At 41.7% G+C, this 22335-nt stretch overlaps 1 protein-coding gene across 1 annotated transcript in view; it reads right to left on the reverse strand.

Annotated features, from left to right (window-relative positions):
- Positions 1–497: 497 nt before the first annotated feature.
- Positions 498–22335, reverse strand: part of atp8a1 (ATPase phospholipid transporting 8A1) — a gene marked incomplete at its 5' end in the record, with an annotated part of 39360 nt that continues 17522 nt past the window's right edge. The window contains 9 exon segments of the mRNA XM_051072607.1: positions 498–683; positions 1564–1633; positions 2016–2065; positions 3612–3694; positions 5435–5540; positions 9826–9898; positions 13036–13080; positions 16947–17035; positions 17152–17229. Of these exon segments, the coding sequence (XP_050928564.1) occupies positions 537–683; positions 1564–1633; positions 2016–2065; positions 3612–3694; positions 5435–5540; positions 9826–9898; positions 13036–13080; positions 16947–17035; positions 17152–17229 (741 nt within the window).

Consider the following 22335-nt stretch of genomic DNA (forward strand, 5'->3'; position numbering starts at 1 on the left):
GCTGGATTTAAGTAACATGCTGATAAAGTTTGTGCACTTTATCAGAAATTGTATTTGTAGTGCATGTTAATATAAATCTGTTACGCATCCAAATATCTGGTTAGCAAGATTCTTTGTTCAATGCAATAAAATAGATCAATACCATCTGACAAATAAACGGTAAGTCACTGTTACTCTTCTTGTATGAAAGCTGACGGAAGTTATAATATATTATTCAGGCGTCTCCAAATTACTGTGACTGAGGATCTTCACAATCTGTCCTGAATACTATATTTAGCCTACATCAAATATTCCCAATGACATCATTTTGCATGTATCTCACAAGGGGGCAGTATGGACGCAGAACAAAAAGGAGGGTCTCTGATGCAGTTTCTTTCAGCTCCACTGCCTCTGGTTATTATTCCTTCAGCTTACTCATATTTGGACTGACTGTTCATTAAATAATGGCATTCAGTTTAAGTTCTTAGAGAAACAAAGCTACTACTTCTGCTGCAACTGACAATCAAATGGTATTGATGACCACAAAAAAGCACATATTAGAAGCATTCTAAAAGATGTTTTACTTTTGGCAGACAGGGGGTGCTGTTAGTCCACTCACCCTCAGTGGCAAACTGTTCCAGGTGCTTCAACGTGATCTCTTTGTACCTAGAGCTGTCTGCCAGACGGTCATAGATCACTGTGTCCTGAGGGGAAACAAATACTCATTGGTTACCGACAACCAGAGAGGAAATAAAGGAACCTGCTGGACATGGACTACTTGGCAAATGGGTGTCTCAGGTTGGATGAAGCCCTTGTGCGCTGCAATTTGTGCTTCCGCACAGACTTGCCCAATCACCCTCAAGCTACTTGTCCTGAAATAATCACAGACTTAAAAGCAGATCCAGGGGACTAAATGAATACATAACAAATGTATCTGAATCGGATAAATCACTATGTGACTAATGTGTTCTAATAACACACCTGCTAATTACATTTCGGCCTTTTGGAAAATCTCCTTATTGATATTATCATGAAATTAATAATGTGTGAAACTACAATAAAACACAAGCAGCTTAGATAAAACATAAGCCTTAAACCTTCAAAGTGAAAACACAGAAAATTAGGAAAATGATAACATTTGTTTGGTCTTTATAACCTACCTACACAATTAGTAAATTAAAGACATTGAATGATAACTCTCATTGTGTAAAATGTTACTAATCTTACCCTCATACCAATCCCTTCAAATTACTTCCCTAATCTTTAACACTGGACCAAAGAACATTATTTTCTTTTGAATGCAGGGTGTTGCGTCCACCAACTGTGGATTGAGTGTAGTCAGGTAGTTTGTAGCGGCTGAGTGACTTCCTGTGAACCATAATGATTGTGTATGCATTATTTTATAGAGATACCCATGTGTGAAATATGGTGTTCTTGCTTCATGCTGCTGCTCATTGAAAAGATTTCCTGACAAGACAGCGAGAGGCAATAAGGGGAGGAGAGCATTCGGCGCTTGTGTGTGTGTGTGTGGTGATGATGATGATGGGCTGTCATGCGTTGCCATGGAGAGAGACAGACACTCACAGCTCCTTTGCAGTAGAGGCGGATCTTCCCAGATGGGGTCCGCATGATGACTGACATCCTCTTCCTCGCGCTAAGAGAGAAAAAGGAAAAAGAGAGTCAGAGAGAGAGAGGAAGAAGAGGGAGGGGTAAAGACAGAAAGCAAGTGAGAGAAATCACATTACAAGGTGTTACAGCCGCTACAGCAAATTATCACGTAATGTTTGAGCAAGCATATGTCTGCTTAAATTAGAAATCAGAGAGGTGGGTAACAAGATATCACACCTAGGTCACACAATTAATTAGTGCAGATCATGAGGGCTAAAGGCAGATGATGAACTGTGAAAGCACATGATTCTTTTGAGGATTTGACTGCAAAAAACAAATATTTACCTACATTTACGGCCTGCATTGACAACAAATTACAGAGTAGACTGCAGTTGTACACACAATAATTATTAATGTTGAAGTCGTACCTTGTAAACTCCAGCACATGAAGCAGTTCGTACTTCTCCTCTCTTCCAAGCTAAATCCAAAGAGACAGATAAGTTAACATACTCCAGAAGGAGACATCTCAACCTCAGCCTTCTTCTGAGACAACTTATCTTAAGTAGCGCAAGCCAGCCCTGCCACCCTACTCCAATCAGCCTTAATTGCACTTTAAATGTGTTTATCAGTTGCCTGCATTGAGCTGATGGAGGGAGAATAACAAGGTAAAATTCAATTAACTTCCTTAATTGTAGAGACCGCTAGGTACAAGACAGAGTGATTAAATAGATGCTGAGAGCTTTAGAAGGCCTAATAAAGGTTAAGAAATTGGACAAACGTCTTTGTGACAAGATGTTCTCAGCAGAGGGAAGAAAAAAATTTAAATGGTTCTGGCCTCTCTGCCTGTGCTGCTTTGAGTGCAATCATCAGGTTAGCCAATTAAGGGAGCAACAGGATGGGTGACCTGAGCTTTGGGGAGGACACACACTGCGTCAGCACAGGGTATAATCACAGCCGATGTGGTATTTGTCATTTTCCATTGCTGCAGTCCATGTGGATACAAAAGGCTGAGTTCTCTTTGGTATTATGTATATTAGTTTTAGTTCAAGGTCTGTTTTGGAACATCTGAGCAAAATAACAAAAGAGTGAATTAATTACCTAAGTTTGGCCTAGGGATATTCTACAGATTGTAGAGACACTACAACTTCATGGAAAAAATAACTGTGATGTGCAGTGTGGTTTAAGAATTAGCTCACATAAATGAATGTATTCAAATTTTTGCCAAGAGTTAGATGAATAGATTGTTGCAACTCTCATGTCCACTCAGTAAATAAGTAGATGGAACCACCAGTTGGTTAGCTTAGTTTAGCATAGGTACTGGAAACAAGAGGAAAGTTAGCTTGGTTCCATCCCAAGGTAACTCTCGGTAAGGTAAATCTGCCAGCACCTCAAAAGCTCAATAATTGATAGGTTATATCTCGTTTGATTCACACAAAAATGTAAGTGTAAAAACAACAATCTACTGTTTTAAGGGGTCTTATGCGTACTATTTCTCACCCAGGTGCAATAACTCCACCAGCTGTCTGGCAATTGCTCCCCATCAAGAAATCTGGATTTTGTTACCTCTGGACACAGCCAGGCTTGACATTTCCTCATTTCCAGGATTCATGCTGAACTAAGCTAAGCAGCTGCTCACTGTAACTTCATACTTACAGTTGACACGTGAATGCAGAATTGACTAAATCATCTAGTCTTGGCAAGAAAATAAACAGATTTTACAAAGGTTGAAGTATTCCTTTAATAGATAATCATTAAAAATGATCAAAACTCTTCCACTTGAGGATAAAAGTAATGGCTTATTGCTGAGGGTCTGCATCTGCAATTTGTTTGCATTTGTTTGAATTCATTATTGACAGAAAAACCCTTGTCTCTAGTGTCACACATCTATCTGTGTGTGAGCACACAGTCTTACAGTTTGTCTTTTTTTCTTGTTTGAGCTCATACATGTCAACATTAACAAGTGGATCCATCCATCAGTACAATAGCTTGCATGCCTTTCATTAAACTCGTCATGTCCAACTCACAATTTCCACTATGACGCTGTCTGGGGTTCTACCAGAAAACACAAAGCCGAGGTTTCTTGCTGCTCTCACCAGAGCACCTTCATCTGGAAAGCAAATAGAGACCCTAAATGTTACAGATAAACACACAGACACCTGACATTTATGATAAAAAACACATTCATATTAAATATATGAAACTAGTTCATGTCGACACATTTTCACAATGAGGGCAGCAAACTGAAAGCTGTGGACCAGGTAACTTATGCTACAGCTTGCATGAGGATGCTGCAGGGTGAGAAAAAGCTCTCTGCTTGTTTTTTACAGTTCACTTGACTAGCTTTCTCTTTGCCATCCCCCCCACTCTGCTTCAAACCCCAAAGCTCCATGAGACCACGATTGTTCTACGCAATCAGGCAAAAAAGTCATTTCTCTTATCAAAAGCAAAATGTAAGAAGAACATCAGCAGAATTTGTTTTTATAGTCAATCAATATGTTTTTATTAAAACCAATCAGTGCATTTATCCATTTACTGAAAAACCTGCCAATTACACAATAACAAATATAATGTTTTTAATTTTTCCCATGAGAGCTACCTCTGTTTACATTTAGATCATGGATTATGCCTTTAAGCACAGTGACATTTTCAGAGTTCATTAGGATGGTTTTCTATTTTCTGGAAATCTGCATACTGCTGCAAGAAGCAACCACTGTGTCTGAACAGTGAAACCAATGTGGACATGCCTTAGGGTGTTTTCATATAGGGTACGATTGCTTTGTACCACACCTGAGTACGACCCCCACCCCCACCCACCCCGTAATGTGTAAAGTGAGGTATGCAGTGTTCACACTACTCAAAGTGTCAGAATCAAGTGCACTTGGATTGGGGTGCAGGTCCCTGACAAAGCTGCAGTCACTCTTGGAAAACATAAAAGAAACTATTTTTTCAAGTCTCAGTTAATTTCACCTCCTTTATAATGCATGTTATATTTCTATTGTCTATTACATTCAGCTGTGAATATGAGACTGAAAGACTCACAGTGAGGTTCACAGAATCAATGTGACATATACCATGTCATCTGTAAACAAGATATTTCATTTTATAAAATGATTCCTGGTTCTCTCATGCACTGATGATTATATAAATGTCTTGTCTCTCTTATGAAATATTGATGCCTGGAGGTGGTGGTGGTATGTTCCATTCACTAAGACATAGAGGTCACTAGATGGAAAATTAAATATCTAAACAAAGTGAAGAATCAAGGACACACAACATCATCCATGCAGAGCACCTGGACCAAGGTCTAGTCAGAGCTGCAGCACCAGCAATTTAAGACCTGCAGTTTCAGACCTTGCGGCTCTAGACCAACTTGTGCCACCTATCAGCAAGAAAATTAACAGCTGCGGCAGTTTGGACAGCAAATAAACCTGCTGTTCAGTGCCATCTACAGGCAAAGACAGAAACAACTTCTGCAATTTTGATACTTGTGCCACCTGGAGGCAATGAGTGTGTGTGTTAACATATTACATTAGCACAGAGAGTGGGTCCCTCTAGACAAGTGGCAATGTTCATTTTAGCTTTAACAGTCATAGACATCATAGTGCTTTGAATCTAGAAGTGTAAATCTGGTTAGCTGCCATCTTCTGCAATGTCTAGTCTTGCTAATTAACACCTTGAAAATTAAGAGTTAAGTTTTTCTCTTAGTAGAAGAAGTCTGGGCTATAATATGATTTCCAAATTATCATCTATGGACACATCATACATTGAAGTTGAGTGGCATACTGTACATTCAAAAGCTGTACTGGACTGATTCTAAAATAATTGGGTGCCTGAAGATGTGATGTACCTGGAGATGCAGCCTGGTAGGTGATTTTTCCGTCTGTGCGCTCAGGGACTGCAGTGTGACAGATGGCCATCATGGTCATGAACTCCAGGATGACAGCAGCTGTAGGCTAGAGCAAGTGGAAAGGGCACTTTGACTTTTAATGTTCTTTAATAAAACATGTCCTAATAAAACACAAACAAAACATTCAGCAAGATCCTGATGATACTGTAGACAGAGAGCAAGACTGTGACTAGCCTGCAGGAATCTCCTGTACATATGTGAGACACACAACCTGCCAGCAGAGTCATTACGTGTGTGAGCGCATATTACTTGTCCTCAAATCAGTGCAGAATCACTTCAGAGCAGTTTACACAGTTTCACTCTAAAGTCTGAGATTTTGTAAATCTACAATAGTTCATAAAACTGGTTTGAAATGGCATAAAATGAACAGCACTATATAATCCTGAGGTTTGGTTTGCTTTATTTCAAACCACCATCTCCATAAAGTGTTACAAAACGTGCACTTAGCAGAAAAGAGCAGAAACAGCAAAACAGAGACAACTGAGCTGTTATTGTTACTTTTTCCTAGTCTAACTGGTTTTGTCAGTTAAACAAACCTGATTAGGCCCAGAACCACTCATTAATTTTATGAGCTTTGAGTGAAAATGCCTTTAAAAATTTTCTTTATTTAAGAAAATGCATAAATAATTTTTTTCCTCCCTAATCACTTACAACAAAATTCAGATGATTGGCTTAAAACTTCAATTCTCTGGTAAAAATACATTACAAATGATAAATATTTAAAAGTATAAGCCATGGAGTTCTCAAAAGTCTTGATTATCTATTAAAGTTTAAATAGTTACAATTATTTATTTCAGTTTAAATAAGAAATAAGAAAAATTCTTCAAAACTATAACCTCTAGTTAAGCAGCTTCAGGTTTGTCAGCTCCTGGATCATATGTGTTGCTGTATATTAACCAGTCATGTTCAGCCAGACAAATGACTGCTGGTAAGAAGCCAGCAGGATCACACAGGACTCGCCAGCTGCTGACAGACATTTACTCATGCATGTTCATGCAATATAAACTTGCTTCAGTTAATGCAAAAAAGCCTAACCTACATACTGAGGGCATTTTACATTAATGAGGGGAAATGTATGACTAACTAGCTGTGGGGTACACACGGACAGGCATCTGCTGAGGCTCCTGACTGAAGCTGCAGGACCACCAGCTCCTCGTCAGTGACTGCAGCTGAGGCCGAGATATCAGCAGCCTGCAGGGCTACGACAGGCCTGAATCATACAGCAACACTGTGGTAATGGTTGTTAACAATAAGATTAATACCAGACTAAGCTCACATTCCTAGTTTACCAACATTTAAATCAGCCAATAATAAATGCAGCTGATGTAACAAATATAACTCCAACTAACACCATGCTATGATTTATTGACTGCTGATAACTCAAAAAAACTGTGCATTTTACCCCCCCTACTCAACAAAAAGCTATACACAAACAGACAGTATTAGTACATTTGCTCTTTCTGTCAGCCATGGCAACTCTGGTGAGAGCTCTCTAAGGGGGAACAAAGGAGCAAATGAATGGAGGGGGGAGGGCAAATCAAAGGGCCTCCCATAAATGAAAGTACACAGAGTCTATTACAGTCCAGGTGGCTGAGAGAGCCCCCTCTGCCTCCAAGCAGCATGCTAATCTGGCCTGAGTTGACAGGTATCCTCTGAAGGACATGTCAGTGTGTGCATGTCTGTGCATCTGTGCGTGTGTGTGTGTGTGTGTGTGTGTGTGTGTGTGTGTGTGTGTGTGTGTGTGTGTGTGTGTGTGTGTGCATGCGTGCATGTGCGCGCGCACGCTCTTTCTTTTCTCAGATGAGTTATAGACCCTAAAGTCAGGACATATTTAGAAGGTGTCAACATTTTGGCTGCTCCTCACCTCTTCATGAGACTGTTTGAGGGTTAAATTTGGTTTTAGGGCTAAAGTTAGAATTTTGTTTTGGTTAAATCTAAAGAAAGGGATGGGGTTAGGTATCTAGTTCAGAATTTTCTTTGCCTTGGACCCTTATGGAGGTGACTACAAGACTCCGTTAAGCCACTAGCACAAGTCAAAAAATAGTCCAGTCCATAACCCCTTGTAAAACAACAACTTTTTGTGTTTAGAATTTATTTTCTATAGATTAAACACTCAAGACATTATGTTTTGATTAGTGAGCTGTATAGATGCTTGTGGGCAGATTTTTGTACCCTTGGAGAAAGCCAAGCTAGCTGCTTCCCCTGTTTCCTTTAAGCTATAGAGGACAAACATATGTGTGTGCTATCAATAGTGGTGGTAACCTAGGCAGAGAGTGCAGGGCACGTTGCGAGCTTTGCTCTGATGGCACAATTAGATGTGACAGCTAATACTGTGCTGCCAGCTATCACCCCCACTGACTCCTGGGTAATCAGTGTCACAGCAACAGTGATGGACACTCATCACTTGAGACGTGGCCAGTGTGGAAAAAGTTGAAGGGTCAAAAGAAAATGAAGAAGAGAGCCCAGGCAAGCGAGCAAGCAAACAAACACCCACAAAGGCTGCGGAAACTCTGCAGGCGGAGAACATGTCCAGTGACTCAAGAGAACACGAAAAGCACCAGAGGGGATGTTTATTTTTGTCAGCACTGTTAATTCCCTTCTCCTAGTCTGCCATCCCCCTCAACACTGTATCAACACTACTCCTACAAATAGCCTGCAGCCATGTAAAACTGTTGTTAATGATAAGGATTAGTAATGTTTAAGTAAGAAGCATCCTGATGGGCATAAGGACAAAGTGTTTGTGAGAACATAAGGTGTTAAATGAAATCTATAGCTTCATTTAGCATCTATAGCAGTAGCAGTGATGGTTTATTAATAGCATTTGAGCTGAAGTCTTGAAGGGTGGAGATAACGTCATAACAAGACTAAAGCTGATTTTGTACATTTAAAGGAATAGCTCAACATTTTGGAAGGTCCACTTACTCACTTTCATGCTCAAAATCCACCTACCTGAACATCTAAAGCTCATTAATCAACATGTTATAGCTTGTTTTGGTTTATCCATAGGAAAAGTTAAAAACTAAATTTGATGGTTTTACAGGCAGTAATGTGTTTATTGACTATTTCTCAGCTTGGTGCAGTTACTTCCCTGAGCCTCAGCTGGTTGCAATCTCGAAGTGACAAGAAGAAGATGGCTAAGAAATAGTCCAGCACATAACCACACACAAAACCATAACATGTTGTTTTAATACTCTAACACTTTTTGTGCACAATGAGCAAATGACATATAATGTGTTAATCAGATGCGCTAGTGAGCAAATTCTTCTGCCTTTGGAACAGAGCCAGGATAACTGTTTCCACATGTTTCTGGTCTTTATGCTAAGATAAGCTAACCGGCTGCTGGCTCCTGCTACATATTTACCCAACAGACATGAGAGTGGTGTCAATCTTGTCACATAACACTATTTCTCAAAATGTTCAATTATAACCATAGTGTCACAGTATCAGGCAGGAATGCTCTAGGAAGTGGCCATAAACTATGACTCATACAAGTGCTCCACTATCAAGACATCCACCATCAACAAATCATTAGTACAACTACAACCCAACAGATTAATCATAAGCAGAATCATTACCAGAGAGTAGAGAGACTGTGGTTTCTAAACAGCGGTTGGTTATGCACCATAATTAGCAGTGGGCGCGGGGCTATCAATATGAAACTAAAGCAGATCCTAGACAAACTCAATGTGTGGAGAGATTTCGCTGTCATAACAGAGCAAACATCACAGTGGGATTACTACTTTCCCTGGGCGGTACTACTGTACGTAATTAAATGTGACATTCTGCCTCCCCCACACTGTTCTGCAGCTGAGTGACTCAACCAGCCAATCAATCACAGTTTTCACCCATTTCATTACCACAGGTAACCTGTAATGCTCCCTATAAAGACACAATTACATATCTTGAGACAGGGGATCAGTTTGATTTTTCACATATCATTTTTGGGCAGTGAACATTCACAAGTTCACACATGTAATTACTGTACAGCTGTATAATGGATAATCAAATACGCAGGTCCTCATCTTGTCAGAATAAGCTAATTAAGTTGTTTGTTTGCCTGCCTGTGTTTACAATGTCTTGTGAAAAAACAGTAATCCACCCCTCTGTATGATTTTAATCAAACTGATATTAAAGAGGGTGCATGCCATGAAAAATCTTTTCACTGTTTTTAAAGACACAACATACAAGTCCACCACATTACTGATATCTACTTAAAATGGCAAGAAGACATTACGGAACCACACACAATTACATTCAAAATCCTTTTTAATTTTGTTCTAAACAGCAGCCGTCACTGCAGGTGAGCGGCAGGGAACCCTGACAGTACTTACGTGATTACTTTGGAGATTTTCCAGTAAGCTTGGGTCATTAAATCCGGCCTCCTCTGACGAGTGTGTGCTGTGCCTGGAAAGAAGAGACGGAGAAGTCAAAACAACAGAGCACACTGGAATACTTGATAGCACCACTGAATCCACTGACAGCCGACTAGAACGTGTCGTCGTGACTTTAGACTAGACAATAAAGGACAAACAATTTGCATCATAATCAGAGCATATTCTCATAACAACAGGGCTTATGACAATAACCGGAGTTTACATAAAAGTACAACTTTATGGCAGCATCTGACAGCTTTCCAAATACAACATTGCGCACAATAAACGTGTCTCTTAGGCATCAACAGCAAAAATAAAAATGTAATTGTCTACTACTCTGCAGAATGCTGTGTACCATTGCTTGATTGCAACAACCTACAGTAAACATAAATCAGGGCTGAAACTAACAAAGAATTGATCTTTCTACAAAAATGTCAGAAAATAGTAAAAAAAAAAAAAAAAACACATTCTAATTTTTTTCCCAATGTGATGTATTCTAATTGCTCATCCAACCAACACACCAAAACTCAAGGATGGTTAGTTTACTATCATATATGATCAAAAAAGGCATCAAATCATCACATTTGAGAAGCTGGAAGCAGTGAATGTTTTGGCCTTTTTGCTGAAAAATGACTGAAACAATGAATTAATTTTCTGTCAACCAACTAATGAATCAATTGACCATTTCAGGTCCAGATAAATCTACTTTCCACTGGGACTGGCACCATAAAACAGGTCTTAAACTGGTATTAACAGAACCATTGCTGTGTGCCAACGGTATTGACATTTGTTGAGAAAAGTATCAACCGCAATGCAGACAGAATGCAAATTCAGACCCCCCCTGGGCTTTAGTAATGTGATGTACAGTATGACTGTTTGAGATTCTGTCCATCCTGGCAGAAGCGGATCATCCTTAGAGAGAGCAATGTCCTGAAACGGGACATTATTATTTCACAGTGCACAAAAGAAACCACACTCATTCATTTATTCATTCTCTCCGTTATACATCACATTCACTCCAGTCATTTCCATAAATAATAAATGGTGTTCCCCTTTGCTTTGGATATTACACAATGCAAGAGGAACTGCTTACAGGGAAACAGCAGGCAGACATAATTTCTGGCAACTTAAAAAGACCATATTACTCATACACTTATCAAAGCCAAACCCTAATAAATTACTGAAAACACAATTAGTCTCTCATACTTCCACCAGAAATGTTTTTTGTCACTGGCAAGATGCAAAATAATTAAATAAATGGAGGTCCATTAGGAATATAGCAAAAGAAAAATATGACACAATCTTTAATCAACAACAGAAAGTCATGCAGAACTGTGAAAAAAAAAGATTTTGGATTGCAGAGGAGACCTTTTAATTGATAAAAGAAAAAGGATGGTTTTTTTTATCTCTCTACCAGTGGCTTAGGGCAGTGATTTTGTATGTAGCCACCAGCCGCTCACTGGCTGTCCAGCGGGGATCGATTCATGATTCTGTGATAAATAGAGTCCTATAGATCAGGTCGACAGCAGCTTTGTCCATGGCACTGGGACCTTGATAGAAATGTTACAGAGGCTGCCATTAGCAAGCATAAGTCTTTCTAATCCCACAGGATACACTGTTCAGAACCCCAAGAGCCAACAGGCTGGCCAGCCAGTAATACTTCCATCTACTTTGCGGCAAATAGAGGTTTGGGGAGGAAAGAAATATGGGGAAAAAGACAGCGGTGCAATTAAAAAGCAGGGATGGCGTCAATATTGTGTTACAGCTACATAGATGCACAAGAGGTTAGGGGAAATTTATCACACTCAGGGGCTTTATTAAAATATGTCAGGGGAGAAACTGGAAAACAAAATCTGTATTTCCAAATGTTCCACATACATAAACACTAAGGAGGGCAGATGTTTCAACTAAATAGCCTCAAGTTTTCCTTTATATACCATAGCACAAACATATATCTTGCTCTAATTGTAGGAATTTTACTGTGATACTTTTCAGAGCCATTATACATATATATATATATCGAATACAAATTCTACAGCAAAGTGGAGTCATTATTACGGTTTCTAACCCTTGTACAGGGAGGCTCTATAAGCTTTTCTCTACTGCAGTAGTAGTGTAGCTTGCCGTGTCAATTGTCTTGATGAAATTTCTGAGGCAAGAGGCTGGGTGTGGATGCTGGTCAGTTATTGATTATCTGCCAGCACACAGAGGTCCTGTCACTATGGGAACAAGGGTGCTGGCTGTTCACAGTCAATAGCTGGGGACTGATTCCAGATCAAACCTATGACACACCAGGGTGTCCCATAAGGAGAAGGAAATAACAGATCCAAAACTGACCCTGTGTCGAGATGGGAGTGCACTTCTACAGTGTTTGACTGTTTCATTTTCTCTTCTATCTTTAACTTAATTTATGTATTAAAAAAAGCCTCTAAAACTGATGTAAACAGACATGCTTTCATGGGCACTGGCAACTTCCTTTACAGCAAGATTCAACATTTTGGCATAATAGGCATTAACAAACCCCCATGCAAAATGGATGAGACACGCCCATGCTGTTACTGCAGATCTCAACACTGTAGCAGATGGATCTCAGAAGTAGGACTGTGTGAGCGTGTGTTGTGTGTTGTGTGTGTGTGTGTGTGTGTGTGTGTGTGTGTGCGTGCGTGCGTGCGTGTGCGTGTGTGCGAGAGAGAGAGGGAGAAAGAGAGAGAGAGAATAAGTGGGTGTGTGGCTACGATCTCCAAAGTTAGCTTGATGTTAACTGGGGAAAAGGAGAATATGCTGCAACAGCTTCAGCCTCAACACAACATAGAGTACAGTAAATGCTAGAAGGCTTGGTTTAGCAAATCTGTTAAATGTGCAAGTGCCTGTTAGACAGCCACAAAATTCAATCATAATTCCAGTACAATACTGGCAATAAATACTTGATCATTTGTGTAAGACTGTTCTTTCACAACAACAGGTATATACACTGAATCAAGAGCCACAGTCACATACAACATTTCCCAAGAGTACTGAACACACAAAGAAAAAACAGCAAACATATATTGAAGTACTGTGTTCAAAGTCACGATTTCCACAAGGCAAGGCAGCACCAATACATCACAGAAGCAGAGAGCGAAATTAAAAAAAAAAAAAAAAACACCATTTCACACCCAGTCATCTTACCAGTCGTCCTCTGCAAAACTACCCTCCTCAGCCTCAGGGACGTGACTGTTGGAGCGAAGGTGGAGAACAAAAATCATCTTGTTGACAGAGTCTACCATTAACATGCTCTGGGAATGTGCAGGTGCCAAGGATTGGAGTAAAGATGGGATTGTTTATGAGAAGTTAGAGTATGACAGGTCAAATGCCAGGAGGGACTGTAGCTGAGGTGTCTGGGGTTAGGTTGACAGCAGTGTTTACAGCAGGCCCTCTAATTATTTACTCTTTAAAGGAGTAGTTCAACATTTTGGGAAATAGATTTACTTGCTTTCTAGGCAAGAGTTACACAAGAAGATTAATACCACTCTCATATCTGTACATTTAATATAAAGATACTTCCAACAGCAAGCTTAGCTTAGCTTAACATATAGTATATTTGATAGCGAAAACTAGAGCTAAAGATATTACACTGAGGACGTCTCGCCAAAAGTTAATGGAGAAAATCTGATGAATTAGATGAGAGAAAGAGAAGAAATATAATCCAAGACAGCTAGATGCAAACTATGAATTGGAATAATTTTATCATAGTAACAAGTCTTCCTCTCTTGTTCCTCATCAGGCAACAAGAGGAACTTTGCAACAGCAGCTGCAATGTGTACGTGAGTATTGACACCAAAGAATGAAGCAATGAAAACAACGTTTGAAAGTCTAAATGTGGTCAGAGAGCACAGTGCTCCAAAATGAGGCACCAAATTATTTTGACATCTCTGCTCTGGCAGACTAACTGCAGTGCAGGGTTTTGTTAACTGTGAGGAGAAGAGCCGATCAGACGATGCGCTCCACTGAACATTACGGCTCTCCGTTTGATTCAGAGTCAGTTTGATTCATGCTGGGAGCCTGTTCAGACTTCAGTAAAACAGCACTGTGGTTATCTGCATTAACAACAAACCAGTGTGTCTACACACAGGCTGATACACAGTATCACGCATAGGTGACAACTGTATCCAATACATATGTACAGAGTTATACTACGCAGTGAGAAATCACCTACGCAAATTTGGGTTATTAAAACATTTTTTGCCAGTTCTGTCACGAGTATTCACACATTTCAAAAAAATATGCTTTCACTCTAGTCTTCACAAATAACACCCAGGAGGATTCTGGGAGCCATTCTGACCTAAGCAGTATCTCTCCTTGAGATTTAGACTCCAATCCAGTGGAATTAATTAATGTCTGCACCCTTGGGGTTGGCTTTATTAATTACAGCAGCACTTAATTTGTGGTGAGGAACACATGCAGATGGCAGTGTCGGGGGGGCTTTGAGTGTGTGTGTGTGTGTGTGTGTGTGTGTGTGTGTGTGTGTGTGTGTGTGTGTGTGTGCTGCCACCAAATTACAAGTCATGCCACAGAGTAGGCACAATGCACACGCATGTTCATTCATTTGCATTAAAGTACAGAATGTTTTATCCTTGCTTTTACACAAATAATTTTACTTTTTTTTTAAACTAAAGGACATACTAATACTTCCTGAAATACAATTAGCTGAAAAAGCATTTAAGTAACTTAATTCTAGGATACTAATTCTAGAGACATGTTGCTGACAAAGAATGCAAAATGTAATTACCCAATATCTTCCTCAAAATTTCAATATTAACAGATATCTGTGGTAGGAAAAGAAAGGAAGTGGCAGTCATCAAACCCATACTGTATTTTACGTAATATGCACTGTTGTGTAGATACAAACAATAAGGAATCCATTATATCTTTCTAACATAAAATATATAGTATATATTTCTATAGAAAATTTTAACCTTAAATGATAAGGCTGGAGAACAGGAATTCTATATGTTGATTATTAACTACAAATCCCACAAAAAGACCAAAATCAACAATGTGTTTGTCTGTCTCTCAGCACTTCCTGGCTTCCCTGCTCTGTAATTGACACTCAGCCCTAAGATCACTAGTTCCTACTAACATACTACTTCTTAAAAAATAGGTCAAGAAAATATGTATTTTCAGTTTTTAAAAGGGGTGAATAATTTCCTGAAACAGCTGGGTGCTCTAGTTTTTAGAAAATACAACGCAATCTGGAGTAAACAGCACATTTAGTGGGGAGTACTTTACGTCGTGACTGGTGAGCTTGCAAGTATTTATGACACCAGGACAGTGCATGTGGGTTCAAGTCAATATTAGATAAAGTACCCATGTTATAATAATGAAACAGGTTATGTATTTTTTTACCAGTGCTTGACTTGGCTTAATCATTTTTTGACAACAATGAAGGTCTATATCAATGAGGAAGAAGATCTATCAGATCTTGTTGTGCCAGCATTCACACTCACCACTGTAATACTTACAAATAAGGAAGTATTACAGTGAGCTATTTATTTGGAAAAACACTGAGTCAGTAATCTTCTTGTGACTTCTTGCCACTGAATTTCAAAAAAGCTAATTAAGAGCAAGCCAATATGTGAAGGCTCATCTGTGACTACTGGCTGACACATAGACATAGATAAACTACAACTAACTTGTCAGATTACCAACACACAACATAATGTAAACAGTGGTAGAATCATGGAAAAAAAAAATTGGCAAATGACTACATCTCCAATGTCTCTAATATAAAAAAAATAATGTCAGCATATTCTATGAGGTGGAGTAATCGAAGTAAAATGAAGTAGATTACACCACTGTTACAGTTAACGTTGTTATTGTCTGGTGAAGTATGAACACAGAACAATGATCTTTACTGTAAACACGGTTTGAAACTGACCCAGCTCTTATTTTGGGAACCCAGAAGAGGAAGAAGAAGAGCAGGCCAAATGACAGCGTCACCAAAAGAGCTTCGCCTCATTAGAACCTGATTTTTTTCCCCTCCTGCTATGAAACTCTCATCCATATTTATCAGTTGCATAAGAGGGAGTCCTCGTTTCAGAGAATCAAAGGGAAACATCGCTACTTGGGATGAAGGAGAAAAAGACTGCTGCCTAACTTCAATCTTTGCGGGGAGGAAAGTGTGTCCCTGATGACCAGCAGGCCTGACCCAATTAAATAACTGTTAGAAAAAGGCAACAAAAACAGGAAAAGACAGTGCAAAATGTAATAATAATAGTTTGAAATAAAGAAAATAAATATCCACAAAGTATCACATCATCAACATGTATATATCACAGCTTAAAGTGACTTTATACTCTTGACCCAGGAACAATAGTGAGAAGTTGTCAGTGTTCTTACTGGGCTGGCAATCACAGCGTAATGAGAGCTTTGGTACAGAGAGCTGCAGATAAAATACTCCCTTTTGTTCTTCAGCCTGCACTTCATCAATCATGCTTTTAATTGAATCCTAATGGGATTAATCATGTACTGTCACGCCTGCACTTGCTTTGGTTCTGTGAAGATACTCTGCTCTCCCACTTGTTTTGCATCCAGTGAGGCTAATTATCTGTGCACTAAAATGAAATGAGAGTATATTCGGGGGAAAAAAACAAGGCTGATTTAATGAATGTTAGCTGAGGGACAAATAAATTCATGTGTACTTCCTGTGTGGCAAGAGGATACTGTATGTTGCTAATATTCTTGTTTCTTATATTTCTATTCTTGTGTCAGTCAAGACACTGTCAACCTTGCAGCGAAAATACTGAAACATATAGCCAGCTTTCAAAAACACCTTCAACATGACAAACGATGAACGAAAGCCTGCGAAGGAGAGAGTAAAGTGCCTTTGCTTGCAAATGTCTGTCTGCCTTTTATTTATAGTTTATGTTGAGAGGAGCACTGATGCAGCTGCTAATGAGAAGGCAAGGGAGGAGAGAGAAACGCCAGATGTACTGTGATGCATACTCGGCATTTAATGAAGGTGATGTGGGAGGCAAAGGTAGAGGATGCAAAGGGGGGAGGCAGGGGATATTAAATACGGGGAGGAAAACGGAACATACCCATAGGCCACACCGGCGATGGTGCACTTCTTGAACTGCATGACGTTGCAGGTCAGAGTCCCCGTCTTGTCAGAGAAAATGTATTTGACCTGTAGAGACAGACAGAATAACACTGACTTCATGGGTATACATTTTATTCTGAAAGAGAGATAGATCTTTCAAGAGTTAGCAGAATAGTGAATGTAACATAAATTGCATTGTTTACCTGGCCTAATTCTTCATTCAGATTGGAGGTGCGAGCCATGGCAGGTGTGTTTGTGGGCTCATAGAGCATATCAGTGTCCTACAACCGATCACAAAAAACATCAAGTGAGACTTCACTAAAGAAACAACTTTCTGGTAACAATCCAAGTTTTCATCAAAGTACAAGTATATTAGTCGTGATAATAAATAAATAAAACAGTTGCTTCACTTCAGTCAGGCCCTTCTCAGTCCCATCGGTCAATTTTCCCTCAAGAAAATACTGAACCAGTTGGAGCTGCGAGAACAGAGACCAACTGAGAAATGCCCTAAATGTTGCTAAATATTCCTTGCTAGGATTTTCATTTAAAATTTAATGAATAAAGGGGCCCAGAATAACTTCAGGCAAAAAAAAATCAGTACAATTCCTCAGCTGATAGTCGGTGGGGTTGACCTAGTGTGACGACTCCTCCACCTGGACACTAGGTGTCCCTGTTGTTTTCCTTTTACTTCTTTCTTGCTACAGGTGTAGGGTGGAGGGTCATCAGCTGATTGAGCCACACCTGGGCCCAGTGTGTGCTCCATCTTATATTAACCCTCAGTCTGGAGTCCGATGGGGGGCTGGGAGCTTGGAGGATGGTTCCTGGTCCTGGCCGACCGTGGTGGCAGCTGCCGTTTTCTTTTTGTTAGTTTGGTTGTTCATGTGTTTGGTTATTCTCTCTTTTTTTTTTGTAAAGATAAATTGCTGGTTTTCAATCTGCCAACTCGTGCCGTCTCCCTCTCTTGCCACAGTTGTCGAGCCGGGCTGTGACAAATGGGGGCTCGTCCGTTCCTGGTTTGGCCCGGTAGATATTTGTGTAGCGCTGTTGATTCAGCGGAAAGTGAATTTTGATGAGCGGAGATGGTATTTGTGAATGAACCGGTTGTTGCGTCAGAGTGACGGGGACGTGCGGTTGTAGTTTTCCACGTGCAGCGTTTTGTGAATGAATGGCAGTGGCGGACAAGGACGAATGCGGTGAGTAAGCCGATTGGTTGTGGGTTTAAAGTGTACTGGTTACCTGTTGTTTCGTCATGTAAATGGTGTTGTTGTTTGCACTGACCTCTGTTATTCCTGGAGACACGGCCTTGGTAAGTGGCTACTGTTCAGTCCCTGGTAGGCTCAGGACGAATTCCCTTCGAGTTCGTCGGGGGTGGGGGATTTGTAGAGTGGTGACGAAAGTGGTTGGAGCAGTTGTCTCGGGAGCACGTCCGAAGCTGCAGGTGAGGTCGCCACATTGTGGTGGTTTTACCGGGCTTGCGGGATTTGGTGCGTAAATACCCACTACAAGTAGCACCTGAAGACTAGGGGTGAGTTTAGTTAGTTCTGGGATAGGCAGTTAGAGGGACGGAGCTACTTTGGCGTGTGGCTGTGGTTTTCAGAGGCTGCTGATCGTGCATCAGTGGTGGCGGGTAATTCGGCAGGTAAATTTAACCCATGTCTGTTAACATGGATTTGGTTGAGGAATTCCTGAAAGTTCCGACGGAGGAGTTATTGGAGCGTTGTTCGCGGGAGCAATTAGTGAGGATTGCCGAACATTTTAAAATGGATGTTGGTGATAAACGGTTGAAAGAGAACATGAGGAATATCTTAAAAGAAAACCTGTTGGAGGTGGGTGTTCTCTCTCAGCAGATACCTGCTGTTGCTCCTGGTTTGGACTCGTTTGGGGTGGCTGCCTCTGGCGAGGCTAGAGGGGGTACTGTTTTAACATTTGAACAACAGAGAGAGCTTCTGTTGTTACAGATGGAAATGAAAAAACTTGAACTGGAGGAGCGCAGGTTAACTTTGAGTAATGTGAGTGGCATGAGGCAACTTCCTGGTGGGATTGCGGGGCCCTCGCATGGGTTTGATGTGTCCATGAATCTGCGCTTAGTTCCCCAGTTTTGTGAACGAGACCCGGACACATTTTTCTCTCTTTTTGAGCGAGTAGCTGAAAGTAGGGATTGGTCGGATGCTGAGCGCACTTTGTTGCTGCAGTGTGTTTTAACAGGCAAGGCCCAAGAGGCTTACTCTGCACTTAGTGTAGCTGAAAGTAAAGTGTATGTTTCTGTCAAGACTGCGGTATTAAAAGCGTATGAGTTGGTGCCTGAAGCATATCGCCAAAAGTTTAGATCTTGGGAAAAATCTGGTAGACAGACGCACATGGAATTTGCCAGGGAGCTGGTGACTCATTTTAATCGTTGGTGTACTTCGCTTGGGGTTCATACTTATGAAGCATTGTGTGATTTGGTTGTGCTGGAGCAGTTTAAAAACTCGTTGCCCAGTAACATTGCTACATTTGTGGCGGAGCACAAGGTGAAGACCGCTGCTGAGGCTGCTGCGCTGGCAGATGAGTATGTGCTGACCCATCGTGTGGACCATGAGCATAGGGCTCGGGATGAGTTTGGTTTTAGGGGAGATGGCAATAGGTTTCGGCCAGTTGGTAAACGGTGGGAGGAGACGGCCGGTCCTCGCCATACTACGCCAGAAAAGGCCGTCCGCAGTCAGGGATATTATGATGCCGGTAAGAGATGTAATTACTGCAAAGGCAGAGGACACTGGAAAAATGAGTGCCCTGCGAAGGCTGGATCTAAAGGCGGGTTTAGTAATGCGAAGGTTAAGCCGGTGGCACTTGCTGCTCCAGTCAGGTATAGCAGTCCGGTTGAGTCGCCTGGTAGTATTTCCTCTCGTGTCATCTCTCCCTGTTCCGTTTCTCTCTCTCCTTTTCCTTCTGATACACAGGTAGAAATTGCAGTGAATTGCAGCCCTGGGCACCGGGATTTCTCAGCGTTTGTGTCCGATGGCCATGTGTCACTGGTGGGGAGTGATGATAAGGTACCGGTAAAAATCTTGAGAGATACGGGGGCTTTCGATTCTTTCATTGTTAGCACTGTCCTGCCTTTTTCCCACTGCACTGATACCGGTGATTACATCCTAATGCGGGGAATGGGGCTAAATGTATTACCTGTTCCTGTGCATAAACTGGAGTTGGACTGTGGGTTGGTCCGGGGCGAAGTTGTGATGGGCGTACGTCCCGCGCTGCCAATTCCAGGCGTGGATATTATTCTGGGCAATGATCTAGCTGGTATCCGGGTGTGGGCCGATGGTCCGCCGCCTCCTGTAGTAACATCCTCTCCTTCTGTTGCAGAGAAACCCGACGAAAGTGCGCAGTCTTTCCCTAGTGTCTTTACAGCTTGTGCGGTGACTCGAGCTATGCGCAGCCGGGAGGCAGAGCCGGAGGCTGAGCAAAGTGACACAGAGGGGAATGAAGCTCCCTCCGTGTCTATACCCGACTCACTCCTGTCCGTTTCTCGTAGTGACCTGGCACAGGAGCAAAGTTCTGATTTATCGCTTAGAGAGCTGTTCCATATGGTGCTGCCTGGTGCTAAGGGGAAGAGTGCCGCCAGGGGTTACTTCCTGCAGGATCAGTTGTTGGTGAGGAAATGGGTGCCTCATGGAGATTGTTTTGTTGGTAACCCTGTCTTTCAAATTGTTGTTCCAGAGAAATTCCGGGAAGAGGTGCTGAGGACCGCCCACAATCAGTCGGGGCACTTGGGGGTCCGTAAGACATATAATTATATCCTCAAGTATTTTTTTTGGCCTCGGTTGAAGAAAGATGTGTCCAGATATATTAGAACATGTCACACATGTCAGTTGACGGGGAAGCCCAATCAGACTGTTAAGCCAGTTCCATTGATCCCCATACCAGCCATGACGCAGCCGTTTGAACACTTGATAATAGATTGTGTCGGGCCTCTGCCACGTTCCAGGTCTGGTAGTAGCTACTTGCTTACAGTGATGTGTCAAAGCACCAGATATCCAGCTGCGTATCCTTTACGCACCATCACTGCCAAGTCTGTAGTCAGGGCACTGACACAATTTATGTCCATTTTTGGGATTCCCAAGGTGATCCAGAGTGACCAGGGCTCAAACTTCTCGTCTCACCTGTTTGCTCAGGTTCTGAGACAGCTCCGGGTGAAGCATAACCAGGCTTCAGCATACCATGCTCAGAGCCAAGGGGCGCTGGAACGATTTCACCAGACCCTTAAGTCTCTGTTGCGTGGGTATTGCGTTGAGCTGGATCAGGACTGGGAGGAGGGACTGCCCTGGCTGTTGTTAGCGGCCAGAGAAGTGGTGCAGGAAAGCACCGGATTTAGCCCCAATGACTTGGTGTTTGGGCATAGAGTCCGTGGGCCGTTGACTCTGTTGTATGACCACGTGGGACAGTCTGAACCCCCTGTAAATCTGCTTGATTTTGTTAATGGGTTCCGGCATCGGTTGTATATGGCTGGGGAGAGGGCTAAGAAGAACTTAGTCTCTGCACAGAATAAAATGAAGCAGCTCTATGATCGCCGAACGGAAAAAACGGCAGTTTAGTTCTGGCGATCAGGTTCTTGCTTTGTTGCCACTGGTAACATCTCCTTTCCAGGCGAAATTTCAGGGTCCATACACAGTTTTGCGCCAGGTTTCCGAGTTAAATTATCTGTTGGAAACACCTCAGCGTAAACGTAAGACTCAGCTCTGCCATGTAAATTTATTAAAGCCTTATTTGCATCAGGGGTTGCAGTCTGGTGGGTTGGGGGACCCTGTGCAGCAGCATATTATAAGACCTGTGCTAGCGGCAGATGCGGTAGGGAGACAGCGATCTGTGGCTGAGCCATCATTAGAGGATGATGGGGTGGTTGCACCTGATGAGAGCCTGTTGACAGGCCGGCTAAACAACTCCGAATCGCTGGATAAGTTGGAGTTTTTGCTGGGGCACTTGCCCAAGGAGCGAGGCACTGAGCTGGTTGCTCTCATTCACAAGTACTTGTGTCTGTTTAATAATGTCCCAACCCGCACACACCTGATTGAACACGACATTGATGTGGGTGATGCGCAGCCTATCCGTCAGCGCTTTTACAGAGTGTCAGAGGAAAAACGGAGGGTGATGGAAAAGGAAATAAAATATATGCTCGATCACAAAATTGCAGAACCATCTTCTTCCAGCTGGGCGTCCCCTTGCCTGCTGGTGGATAAGGCAGACAAAAGCCCGAGGTTTTGTACGGACTACCGTAAGGTAAATGGGGTTACGAAGCCAGATGCATATCCACTTCCACGGATGGAAGATTGTGTGGATCAGGTGGGCTCAGCGCGTTTTGTTAGCAAATTTGATTTGCTCAAGGGGTACTGGCAGGTTCCGCTGTCACTGAG

The sequence above is a fragment of the Lates calcarifer genome, linkage group LG8 (genome assembly GCF_001640805.2).
Source record: "Lates calcarifer isolate ASB-BC8 linkage group LG8, TLL_Latcal_v3, whole genome shotgun sequence".
Classification (NCBI taxonomy): Eukaryota; Metazoa; Chordata; class Actinopteri; family Centropomidae; genus Lates; species Lates calcarifer.